Source organism: Pygocentrus nattereri, chromosome 5, assembly GCF_015220715.1.
Source record: "Pygocentrus nattereri isolate fPygNat1 chromosome 5, fPygNat1.pri, whole genome shotgun sequence".
In the NCBI taxonomy this organism is placed as follows: domain Eukaryota; kingdom Metazoa; phylum Chordata; class Actinopteri; order Characiformes; family Serrasalmidae; genus Pygocentrus; species Pygocentrus nattereri.
This window is the reverse complement of record NC_051215.1, coordinates 41,511,548-41,524,767: the sequence shown is the minus strand read 5'-3', so window position 1 is coordinate 41,524,767 and position 13,220 is coordinate 41,511,548. Positions and strand designations below refer to the sequence as shown.

General features: G+C 41.6%; 1 protein-coding gene and 1 long non-coding RNA gene across 4 annotated transcripts in view; one reads left to right on the top strand and one right to left on the bottom strand.

The window, feature by feature from the left end:
- adka (adenosine kinase a) overlaps positions 1–13,220 on the bottom strand; it is a 172,271-nt gene that overhangs the window by 19,873 nt on the left and 139,178 nt on the right. For all 3 annotated transcript variants that reach the window (XM_017696547.2, XM_017696550.2, XM_017696549.2), the window contains one exon: positions 6,959–6,994. In XM_017696547.2, coding sequence (XP_017552036.1) covers positions 6,959–6,994 — 36 coding nt within the window. The remainder of the gene's footprint in view (positions 1–6,958; positions 6,995–13,220) is intronic.
- The window catches only part of LOC119263481, a 42,749-nt gene that overhangs the window by 4,194 nt on the left and 25,335 nt on the right, over positions 1–13,220 (top strand). The window lies entirely within an intron of this gene.

Genomic DNA, 13,220 nt, shown 5'->3' with positions numbered 1-13,220 from the left:
CAGACTCTGCAGCCGTGGCAAACACAGATTAAATGTCCGACATGCATGGATAAGATTACTCATTCATTTTTTACTCCCTTTTCTTGGCCCACAACACAATGCAAATCAGAAATGCAACTCTTTATGTCAAACAGCTCTTTCCTGAAGAGAGAGAAAAGACGGGAGGTGTTTCATTACACACACAGGGGAGTCTGCGAGAAAGAGACACAGAGAGAGAGAAAGAGAGAGATGTGTATGCTCACAGAGCTTGTAAAAAGCAGAGAGGTCTGTTATATGTATTCAGGCTAAAGTAAACGCCCATTGAAAAACAGATGTTTTGCAGAAATTCGAGAAGCCAGAGCTGGTCTCCTACTCACTGTCTATACATACGGACAAGTAACAAATTAAAGGAAAAACCTGAACAAATGAGGGAAGAAACATGACTAGTGCAGACGCTTCCAGACAGGTGTACTGCATGACACACTTAAGCAATTAAGATCCTACCATGCTCAGTGCCATGTAGAAAACTGCTGGACAAGATGACCATGAATTTGGATCAGGATGGAAAGAGGAAAAGATCTAAGCGACTAAACTTCATTACTTGGGCACAATAATTGATGGCTGGAGCTTCCATCACAATGACTGCTCAGCTGGCTAGTGTTTCAGTAGGAACAGTAACTAAAGACAATAAATCTGCATTTAGATCTGTGGGAAAACCATCAATGAACAGGGCTGGAAATCATCATCAAACGTGCACATTCAGTGACTGTGATGATTGTGCACTAGTGTGACATGCTAGGAAAAACAGAAGAGCAGCTGTTCCTCAGGTGACCGAAAATGTCGATGCAGGACGTGATCAGACTTTGTCAGCAAGAACAGTCCGTCCACAACTGCATAGAGAGGGATATTATAGAAGGGCTGCAGTGCATAACCACCTCATTACAGAGGTAAACACACTTTTGAAAGTTCAGTGGAGCAAAAAAAGCAGGCATACAGCAGAGTCACCAACTCTGGTCCTGGAGATGCAATTCCAAGCACACTTTGCCATACCTGCTCTGGCTACTTAACCTCTTCAGAAGTCCTTGATTAGCTGGTTCAGACGCAGAAAAGCTAGATAAGTGGTGGGGCAGCATATTAACCGCAGGTCTAAACTTTGCTGGAAAGCAGATCTCAAGGAGGAGGTTTGGTGACTACTTGTCTACAGAGATGTGGAAAAAATGAGTCATCTTTCACCAAGTCCCCCACAGGTGGGCGAGTGCATGCGTGGTGTGGTTATACACAGAGACAATGGCAGAGGTCTGAATGTTTGACCCTACAGTGAGGGGGCCCTGGTGGCTTCATTATGCTTTGGAGGCAATTTGCTGGCATGGTTTTGGATTGCTAATCCTTTTAGAGGGAAGCGTCATCCCAAATCAAGTTATTCAGACTCATCACCTTTATCCTATGATGAAACATCCTCGTCAGAGTGGTCTCTTCTAAGATGATGATATCCCCATTCACAGGGCATGAAGGGTCAATGAATAGTATGGCCTTTGCGGCCATCAAATCTCAACCCGAATAAACACCTATGCTCTTCACCACTATCATTAAAATACCAACTGAGGGATTATCTCTGGAATAAACTGGATGGCATGATTGATATTAATTTTATTACAAATCCAGTCATTCAGAATAACATTAAGCTCCATTCATCATTATAGACAAATCTACACTTCATTTAATTACTTAGATCAAGTTATGGTTGGTATGGCCCTCTTAAGTTAGAGATTCTTGAATTACCTCCAGGTACTTTGCATCGCTGTGGTACTAAATGAGCAAATATAAAAAAGTATACCTTAAGTTTTGTTTTGTTTTTTACTTAGTATTATTGCCTACTATCAGTTCCTATTATTTATTTGAAAATATATAATATATAATATTGCACAAATAGAATACACCTATACATAATCATTTCATACACTATTCTGCCACCATACTGGCTTTACAGTGAAAATAATGATTTTTTTAATGATTCTAAACTTTTGAATGGCAGTGAATATAGAAGTCTTTGCTTTTGTCTCAGATCATAGTTTGTCTTTAACCCTGCTTGGCATTTCAATTATGATTACAGTGTGCAAGTGTGTGACTTATTAGAAAGCAAGGCTTCATTAGCAAAACTGGAATACCTCTGGAGCTCTCTTGATCATTTCACTTCTAAAGGATCATCTAATTTGGGGAGTAGACTGCTTTATAGAGGGGAGGAGGAGTGAGTAAGAGAGAAGGAGAGAAAAAGAGAGGGAGGAAGAGAGTGAGAAGGTTCAGAGAGAGATTTTGGGGAGGGGTGTGTGTGTGGTGGGTTGTATTAGCCTTCCCGCCTTGCTCTCAGACGCTTATCTCTGCATAGCTATCTGGTGGTGTGAATATGCCGTATGTGCCTGAGGGAACTGAGAAAAGCTCCCAGGTCTGTTCACTTTGATCTGAATATCAACTGTCAGAGCTCCTCTCATAATTAACCCATCAAGTCATATCACAACCGGATCCCCAGGACCAGTGTGAGAAAAAGGCAAGAGCTCCTCTAGGAATAAAAGAGGTTTCCTATTAGGGTTGTGTGATACGACAATCTGATATCATTATCGTGGAAAATATACACCACAATACACTTTTCTTAGGACATCATAAGTACTGTCGATATTTTCATAACACTGACCAACCAAGTATTTTGTTAAAAAGTGGCTTAGAAGAGGCTTCCAAGTAGCATACCTGTCAAGGTGACACCCTACAGTAGAAAGATCACAAGATAACGATGGCAGAAATTCATGAGAACAGAACTATATCCATGCTCTGCTCACAGCTGTCTAACCGCTGCCAGGTGGGACAAGCTTGACATGGTGACAAAGATCTCAATCAATCCAATGAGAAGTTGTAGCAGTCTTTTCTCAGAATAACTACATAACACGGGGCTTCCAGCTTAAATAGCTTAGCTTAAATAGCTAGGCTATTGAACAGGGCAATGTTTCTGTAGCTAATCTAGACAGGCAGGAAATTTGCCATTATGCTAATGTTAGCTTGATTACATGGGGGGAAAAAACCCCAGACAAAAACAAAAATACAATAAATATTATTTGAAATTAATAAGGAATTCTGAATGCAGGTATTTTGATAAAAACTGAGGTATGCAATGCAGCTACTAGAAAGGCCATGAAGGACATACCGGTTGTTTGAATTTTGCGTGCTCATTTACAGGACAACAGAGAACTATAATAATGAAGATAATGAACATTTTGTTATGTTGAGATGTCAGAATGATGAAGTTTTGATCACTATTAATCCATAAGTGTTTGGATTAGTTACTGTACTACTGTACTGTATTAGCACTATGTACAAAATGGACTATACACTTAACATTAATCATTTCTTTCAAAAATCAAAACATTGAATTTCTAATGAATTAATTGAAAACAAAACAACAAATTATAAAAGGAATCATCTTCAGCACCAACTCTCTACTAGTCAATACCTGAATGTTCATGCCTTGTCTTTGTGTAAACATAATGATGCATTTACCATATATCTGAGTAGGCTACTGAATAACCACTGTCAAAAGAAGCTATGGACATGCTGGAAAAAAGAGCTAGCTTTGAGGCACAACAATAACAATAACTAATGTATATGGTCAAATGTACTATTACTGCCTTACAAGCTACAAATACAGAGAACTATTTTGTGCTTTGTAAAACAATATATAAGTCAGAGAACTGTGGAAATGGGATTATTTTGTCAAAAATTTCACTGAAAATTTTTAAAACAAGCAATGAAATGAAATCATGATGCATATTGTGTGAAAATATCTTCAAGTATTGAGATACTACATTTTGCCATCATCCCACCAATTTCCATGTGCCTCTTTCTAATGTAAGTGCCTCTGGACAGGGCAAGGAGTAAACAGACCCCCCATGAAGCCATTTCCCTACTGGCATGGACTCTTTTAAACTAAATTAGCTGAGGGTTTGAAATAGTTTCCCCAAACACAGTCTGTAATCACTCCTAAGTTCGAGAGAGAGAGAGAGAGAGAGATAGTGATGGGGAAGAGCAAGTCAGAGCTAATGGAGAGACTAACACTGCAGAGGATTGCAGGACTCAGTGCAGGCAATTTGTCAGCGTGACTGAATTTAAAATCAGCCAGAGTCAAGATCATAGCCAAAGGTGGCAGTTTAATAAAAATAAAAAAAAATAAAAAAAACACAACACATGCACACAGTGATCAGGACCGCACTCATTACTTTACTCTGTTTCCTTATTGTTTCAACATGGAGAGATTAAACAAGCTGCTGCACATGCGAATGCTGCACAGTCGGTTTTTTTCGCAACACATGGCCAGATTTCAGCAGTCTATCTATACTCCCTGATCCTCACACATTTGGCAAGGTCTCAGCTATTAGCATATTCATTTCACTGTCTACTTCTGGCTACTCAATAATTGCTTTTGATTCATTGGATCACAGAAGGGGCTAGGCAAAGTTTTGACCACAAAAAATTGTAAAGGCTTAATTATGCTTATCCATAATACCCCACCACCATTCACTGGTTTCCTTCAGTTCATAAGACCTTAAGGTTATCACATCGTTTAATAATCACGAAAAAGAATAATAATAATAATAATACTAAAGAAAAGAAAGGAAGGGGGAAAAAATCCAGCCTTATTACGGAGTCCAATTCTGTATCCATATTAAAGCTAATAAAACGGCTCCTCCATTGTAATCTGTCAGAGGAACAGCAGCCAATAGAACATTCAATTACCCTGCGGCAGATTCAACATCTAAGGCTATTTAAGTAAAACAGATGAGGATCAGATCACACTGCGCGCCCGCTCTAATGATGGTTCAATACAGGAGAAAAATAACACACTCTTATCTACCTTCTTGAGATGTAAATTGATTTATTAACAAGCTGCCCATCTCTGAGGCATGGGGATTGGATTGAGGCTGAGCAGATGTGTTTGATTTTCACTTATTTAGAGCCTGGGATTTCACACACATTTTCACAAGATGTGTGGTATTGTGAAACCACCTTCTCTTCTCCACAATCCTAGGCTGGAGGAACCCTTTCAGAAGAATTTGATCTCACAAATGTGGATCTCTCAAGGTCATGGAGGAAAAAACAATAAAAATAAAAACGAAGACAAACACATTTGATCAATGCAGCTGGAAAACCACTGTTAAAAGGATATAAATCCCAAATCTGTAATATAGTCCACATAAGTAAATCAAAGATGCAGGCACAGGCCTCAAGTTGACTATTTATTTGTTTCGTAGCAGAAAATGAGGCTTAAAAAAATATCTCTGCAGGGCCCATGAGGGAGCAGAGCTGTAGGCGCTTTCTGTGGTTTAATAGAAGTGGTGATGTGCACTTCTGAAGCACTGTGAACTGAAGCACAGAGAGTCAATCTGGTGGTGTCAGTGTGAAAGCTCCTTAGCCTTTTGCCTGACTGGCTGATGTGGAAAGTCAGCTGATGTGTGGAGGTGTCTCAGAGCGCATGAATACATTTCTGAAAAGAAAAAGTGGGAAAAAATTCACAATTCAGAAATGTATAGTAGGCCAATTCTGCTGGGCCTTTAAATGTTTATATTTCTTCTTCATCTACACAGCCATTGCCTGGGTTCAGATGTGGGCTTCCAAGACAAAAGAAGGCTAAGAGCTCGTATGTTAAAAATGCTTCTTTTTTCCCCCTTTGCTCATGAGCCCTAAATCAACTTGACGTGCGTGACATCAGTGAAGAGGTACTCACAGTGTGTGACAGTGCTTGCCATTTATATATTTACTCTGTGCAAAGCAAGCCTTCACCCCCTCCTCTCTTCTTCTCCCTCTCTGGCTCTCCAACCCATCCTTGTCTCTCCCTCTCCCTCCATCTCCCCACCACACTTGCTCTCCACCGCTCCCGCCCTCACCCTTTTCTCTGTATCTCTCCTGCCCTCTCTCCCTCTCTCCCTCTCTCTCTCTTTCCCTCCCTCTAACTGACTCTGCTGCCAGGATCTGCTCTGCATTCCAGTCACGTCGATCGCACCTTGAGTGATCCTGGAAGACAATTATTCATACCGAGAAGAAACACATTCAGGCGGATAGCTCTGCAGTTGGGGAAAAAAAAAAAGATAAGCCACTTCAATTATTTAAGCATATCGTTCCTAAACTCACATTTACTTTCCTTATGAATTTACATTTAACAGCACAGGACAGAGCACCCCCACTCGTGAATTTGAGTGCAGAGATGCCTGCGTTAGACACCCCCCTCACTACCACCTCCCCTTATTCAGGCAGATAACTCTTATTACTCTGACATGTTATGTGCTAACATGGCCAATCACTTTGTTTACATATTCAGAGGCTACAGGGAGAAGTGATCCAGTATTTATGAGGTTTTGGGGAGGGGGGGGGGGGGTACAGCACTGCATAATTGAGGATAATACCACAGCTGAGCAGTGAATCCTCACACACAGGCCTAATGAAGCTAACAAGGTGGGCTCTTTAACAAAGCCACCTGCCAATTGTGCCCCGCGCTCAGCCGGCCCCTCAGGACTGCTCTCTCTGCTCCCAAGAGCTTTCTCAAAATTCAATAAATAACATCTGTAGGCGATGTTGGGTGCAGACCTGGGAGGAATGCGTCATAACAGAAAAGGAGAGAGAGAGAGAGACGGGGGGGGTGGGCTAGAGAGAGGTGTGTGTGTGTGTGTCTGAGAGAGAGAGAGGGAGCGGAGAAGAGAATGTGTGTGTGAGAAAGAGCAAAAGAGAGGAAGAGAGAGAGAGGAAGCAAGAGAGAGAGAGAGAGCGCGGCAGCGCTGGCTGAACAAAGAAACCATGACGACTGCCAGGTTGCTATGGCGACCACTGCGAGGGGGCCAAGGGAGTATAATAGCGCATCAATCACTGTCCGAAAAAGAACTTCATTATCAGCTGAAAAATAATCCTTTAGGATCTGTTTAGTGCGTGTGATCCTGCGTCCACTTACCTCGAAGCCCTGCTCCCGCGCAAACGTGGCAGCCTCCTGCAAAACAAAAGCAAACACAAAACGCTTAATTACACAGCACCAGAGTGATAGCATTTCACTTAGCCCACATGCTCCCATCTACAAAGCCCGCTTACACTGCATGAAAAGGATGTTGCACTGCCTCAGCATGCTCTTCACATTTTCTCACCTCATAAAAAAAACCCAAAAACAAAAAAAAAACAACAACAAAAAAAAAAAAAACGTGAAATGAATGGCCGATGTAGACCCTCTACGTAAGCCTTGATGCCACCATTTGTGTATTAAAGACAGGAAGCCACAGAGCCACACAGCAGACCGCTACATGGCCAGCGGAAGGCATGCAGGAAGTTCTCACACAGCTAATACAGCAAGATGAGAGTAAATGTTCAGTTTATCATAAGCTGCACCTGAAGGAAGGATCTTCACACTCCATTCAGAACAATCAAACAGCTCTGTGATGGAGAAATGAATCCAATTACGTGTGCGTTGGGTCTTGGCCTTTGCCTGGAAAGGCTGACCGCAGGGAGCAGTTGTGTGAGGGAGGCTGGGAGATGAGGGAAGGGGGCCTATATGGCTCAGAGGGCACAGGGTCCCAGCAGGGCTGTGTGCAGCATGTCTGTCACCAACACACTATAATAGACCCAATACGAGTCCATTAATCTGCACACATACATACACAATGTGACATATAAAGCCTTTGTTCACATTACAGGGTTGAAGTGGCACAAACCCAATTTTTTGAAACAGTTTTTCAGTGCTGTTTGACCACAAAAACGGATCTTTTCAAAACAGACTTGAGCCACTTTCAAATGTGGCCCCAGATCAGATCCATAATGTCTAAGTGACCATGCGATCGTAATGCATAATTGAGGTTACTACCACATCTGAGCAGCGAGTCCTCACACAGCTCTAATGAAGCTAACAAGGTGGGCTCCCTAACAAAGCCATCTGCCAATTGCGCCCCATGCTCAGCCAGCCCAGATTGAAAGTCATGTTCCACAACTCATCATTCAAATGTGAGCAGTGCGTCAGCAGTAGCTATGAATTATCTATTAAACAGCTGATAACAATAAATGTGTGCTTGTAGAATCTTCCAGGGCACAAGTGAGTTCTCAGTAATGAAAAATACGGGTCATGTAGACCCCATTCACACTTTCTTCAGCATCAGGATTATATCCGGCTAGAGAAAAAACTAAAGTGTAAACACACCCAAGACACATTTAAAACAGACTTCTATCTGCTCAAACAAAACCGAAGGAGGTGGTCTTAGCCACATTTTAGCCAGATGTTATACAAGAGGTATAAACAGAGGTCTCCCAGTTCAGCTCCAGACATGACTTTCTCCCCAGAGATTAAGTCAATAGCTTTCAACAGACTGAGCTAGCTAAAAAAAAAAAAAAAATCGCAAGCTTGGTAAACTTTTACTTCTCCATTTTAACAGGCCTGGTCCATACTGTGATGACCAACAACCATCTTATTGCGAACATCAGTGTAAAGCCCATATAAGGAAATGAATAGCATCTGGCAAAATTGTGCTTTTTAAGGTTGCAGCCATCTTTTGAACAGAACAGAAAAATGAGGAACAGCATAAGCAATTGGTTGTTGTATATGAGCTGATTTGCATGTTACATGCCATTCAGTGATGAGATTTCAAAGTTACTGACCGAAGACGCATTTACAAAATGTAAATACACATTAATAAAATCATATTAGGTTAAAAATCTAGATACAAGCAGGGCTGGGATGAAACAGAACTGACGTATTTGAAATATGTATTCAGAACATGGAAATTAGGAAAACTTCTGTATCCAGTCCAAGTCACTTTTTGTAATGGTAGTATTCAGAAGAATAATTTTAGAATATTTTCTATATATCCACTAAATTAAAAAATGACATATATAATCTTCAAAATATATTCAAAAATGGCTTTTTTAATGCTGAAGTTCCTGCTAAAGCCTGAATAGACTGATAAATCTATGCGATGACCAGCTGTGATGATCAGTTATTAATCTCAGTAATAACCACTCAGGCTAAACTCTTGAGTAACTGATGAATCAGTGTGATGATTGGTTATTAATCTCAGTGTTACTGAGCTCTTCTAAATACCAATTAGACAAAAGAAAAAAAATAAATCAATGTGATGTTCCAGATATTAATCTCAGCGCTGTCTGAACTCTTTTTAAAGGATGATGGAACTGAACAGTTTCCTCAATAGAGCAGATATTCTCAGCATTACCATTGTACTGGACCACGTTTTGTGGTAAGATACCTACTTGTCATTAAGCGAAAATGATATGGCTGTACACTTTCTAGACAAACTTGCAAGATTTTGTTATTGAGACATGGCGAACTGATTACTTTTTTCATTAAACACATTAACAGAAGAATTACATAAAGAATGGCAAAGTGATGAACAGCATAAATTAAATCTAAATTCCGGCCTTATCAGTATGCATTCTGAATATTATTATGGAATATGTTACTGAATACATTTAGAACAGTGTATTCAGTATTCAGTAATCACTACTTTTTTTAAAGTATTCAATCCAACACTGGATACTAGCGACATGACCAGCTTTAAACAGGGTCTTACCCACACTAATGTGAACTGTTGATGCAGAAAGGTCGGATCTGGAAAGAATGAATAGCTTAAATTAAACCATCAACAAAATCCTACAAGCACTGCGTAAACAACACCCCCGTCTGACATTTAGTTGTTTGTGTTTGGTTCCAGTCTCAGGCTTTAAGAGTCTTTTCAGGGTTATAGCTGCGCGTGTGTGGTACAGAGGTCAGCTGCTCCAAGGTTAGGCCTACGTTTTGCACCATAAAGTTGAGAAAATCCCAAATCCCTGCAGAAAAGCTCCCAGGTTTCATAGCACCAATTATAGCTCAATGATCTGATAAAGCAGCTATCCGGCAGCCAAGGTGAACTGTGCTTTTATTAAGAGTGATTAAGCAGTATTATTTCAAGATTAGCTTCTGGAATTAGTGTTAATTCAACCCCTTTGGAAAATTGAAACAGACACTCTTCACTGGCCAAGATCGTGAAAGTGCTAGACCTTACAGGAATCATACTCTGGAAGAGGCATTCAATTAACACAACACTCTAAACGTGCCCTTGCCACATTACACATCATGTAAGCATTATGAGGGCTATAATTATTTAAGTACAAGGACAAAAGGACTCCTCTGAAAAAGAGAAAATCCCTTGTGCACACATTCACTAAGGTAGTTTTATTAGTGGAGAACTTACACCTGGTTTTGGTGTCATGCTGATGATTCAAACCCCAACAACTCAGAGTTAAAGTTTACACATAACACAGCCAAAGTTCTCTACATTTTCCTTTACATTTTACAAGCATACACTAAAATGCAGATACCTGGAGTGAAATTGGAGTTTACATTACTTCTCAGTAAATAGTTAAGTAACAAAGTAAAGCACCAAAAAAACCTGCTAAGGGCTTGATAACATAACAGATATATTCTGCAACACAAAGGCTCAAATTCATCAAAGTGCTGTCCTTCTGAAACAGGTTTAAACTGAGAGTGCTGATAAGTGCTGACATCTCAACAAGGGAGAAAATATGGATATAGCATTATTCCCCAAAGTAGTACAGTTAAAATTAGTCACAAATATTTTGTTGCTGTTGGGAAACATGTATCTCTCTATCACTTGCATTTTGGAAAATGTAAGAAAATGGTGATTCAAGGGTTTTGGACAATTTAAATGGGATATTGTTTTCAAACCAGTCATTAGGGGTGTACTTTGTGTACTTCTGGTGCCGGTCCCAAGCCCGGTTAAATGTTGAGGGTTGCGTCAGGAAGGGCATCCAGCGTAAAACTTGTGCCAAAACTATCATGCGGATCACAAATATGATTGCCATAACGGATCGGTCGAGGCCCGGGTTAAAAACGACCACCTCCGGTGCTGTTGACCAGCAGGCTGCCGGTGGAAATTGGACTACTGTAGGTCGAAGACCATCAAAGAGGAGAGGAGGAAGGCGGGTTAGAAGGCAGCGAGAGAGAAGGAAAGGCAGGAGTGTGGAGGTTAGAGTAGGGACTCTGAACATAGGGACAATGACTGGTAAAGGCAGAGATCTTGCAGACATGATGGAGAGAAGGTAGATATTTTGTGTGTCCAGGAGACCAGATGGAAAGGAAGCAAGGCCAGGAACATTGGAGGTGGATTCAAACTGTTCTATCATGGTGTAGAGAGGAAGAGAAATGGAGTAGGGATAATCCTAAAGGAACATCTTGGGAAAAGTGTTCTGGATGTAAAGAGAGTGTCAGACAGGGTATGTATGGTGTGAAAGACAGAAATGTGGAAGGTCAAATGGTTGTAGATTTTGCAAAGAGAATGGAAATGGCTGTGGTGAACACGTATTTTCAGAAGAGGGAAGAACACAGGGTGACATACAAGAGTGGAGGGAGGTGCACACAAGTGGATTATATCCTTAGCAGGAGATGCCACCTAAAGGAGATTGGAGATTGTAAAGTGGTACCCAGGGGAAAGTGTAGCAAGGCAGCATAGGGTGGTTGTCTGTAGAATGAGATTAGAAACAAAGAAGAGGAAGAAAGTGAAAACAGAGCCAAAGATTAGATGGTGGAAGCTGAAGGACGAGGATGGTTGCAGGCTGTTCAGGAAAAAATTGCAACAGGCCCTTGGGGGCAGTGAGGAGCTACCTGAGGACTGGGAAACTACAGCTAAGATGGTGAGTGAAACTGGCAAGAATGTGTTGGGTGTTTCGTCTGGTCAGAGGAAAGAAGACAAGGAAAGTTGGTGGTGGAATGAGGAATTCCAGGAGAGTATTCAGAAGAAGAAGGCAGCTAAGAAAAAGTGGGACAACCAGAGAGATGAAGGAAGTAGGCAGGAGTACTGTGAGGCTAGTCACATAGCAAAAAGAATGGTGGCAAAGGCAAAGGCTCAGGTCTGTGATGAGCTGTATGAGAGGCTGGACAGTAAAGAAGGAGTAAAGGACTTGTATCGTTTGGCTAAACAGAGAGATAGAGCTGGAAAGGATGTACAGCAGTTTAGGCTGATAAAGGATAGAGAGGGAAATGTACTAGTGAGTGAACAGAGAGTGTTGAGTAGATGGAAGGAGTACTTTGAAGAACTAATGAATGAGGAAAACGAGAGAGAGAGGAGGACAACAGGGGGAGAGATAGTGGATCAGGAAGTGCAGAGAATTAGTAAGGTGGAAGTGAGGGCAGCTTTAAAAAGGATGAAGAATGGAAAGGCAGTTGGTCCAGATGGCATACCTGTGGAGGTATGGAGATGTTTAGGAGAGAAGGCAGTGGACTTTTTAACCAGGTTGTTTAGCAAAATCCTGGAGAGTGAGAGGATGCCTGATGAGTGGAGAAGCAGCGTACTGGTCCCCATTTTTAAGAACACGGGTGATGTGCAGAGCTGCAGTAACTACAGAGGTATAAAGTTGATGAGCCACACCATGAAGGTATGGGAAAGAGTTGTTGAAGCAAGGCTAAGGCAAGAGGTTCAGATCAGTGAGCAGCAGTTTGGTTTCATGCCCAGAAAGAGCACCACAGATGCAATTTTTGCGTTGAGAGTGTTGGTAGAGAAGTACAGAGAAGGGCAGAAGGAGCTACATTGTGTCTTTGTGGATCTAGAGAAGGCATATGGTAGGGTGCCAAGAGAGGAACTGTGGTACTGTATGAGGAAGTCAGGTGTAGCTGAAAAGTATGTTAGGGTGCTGCAGGACATGTATGAGGATAGTGAGACAGTGGGGAGGTGTGCAGTTGGAGTGACAAATGGTTTCAATGTGACGGTAGGGTTACATCAGGGATCAGCTTTGAGCCTCTTCTTGTTTGCAATGGTGATGGACAGGTTGACAGATGAGGTCAGGCAGGAGGCTCCATGGACCATGATGTTTGCAGATGACATTGTAATCTGTGGTGAGAGTAGAGAGCAGGTGGAAGAGAATCTGGAGAGGTGGAGGTTTGCACTGGAGAAGAGAGGAATGAAGGTCAGTAGAGATAAGACGGAATACATGTGTGTGAATGAGAGGGAGGCAGGTGGAAAGGTGAAGATACAAGGAGTAGAGGTCGTAAAGGTGGATGATTTCAAATATCTTGGGTCAACCATCCAGAGCAATGGACAGTGCAAAAAAGAGGTGTGGAAGAGGGTTCAGGCAGGATGGAGTGGGTGGAGACGGATATCAGGGCTGATGTGTGACAGAAGGATAGCAGCAAGAGTGAAAGGGAAGGTTTACAAGACACTAGTACGTCC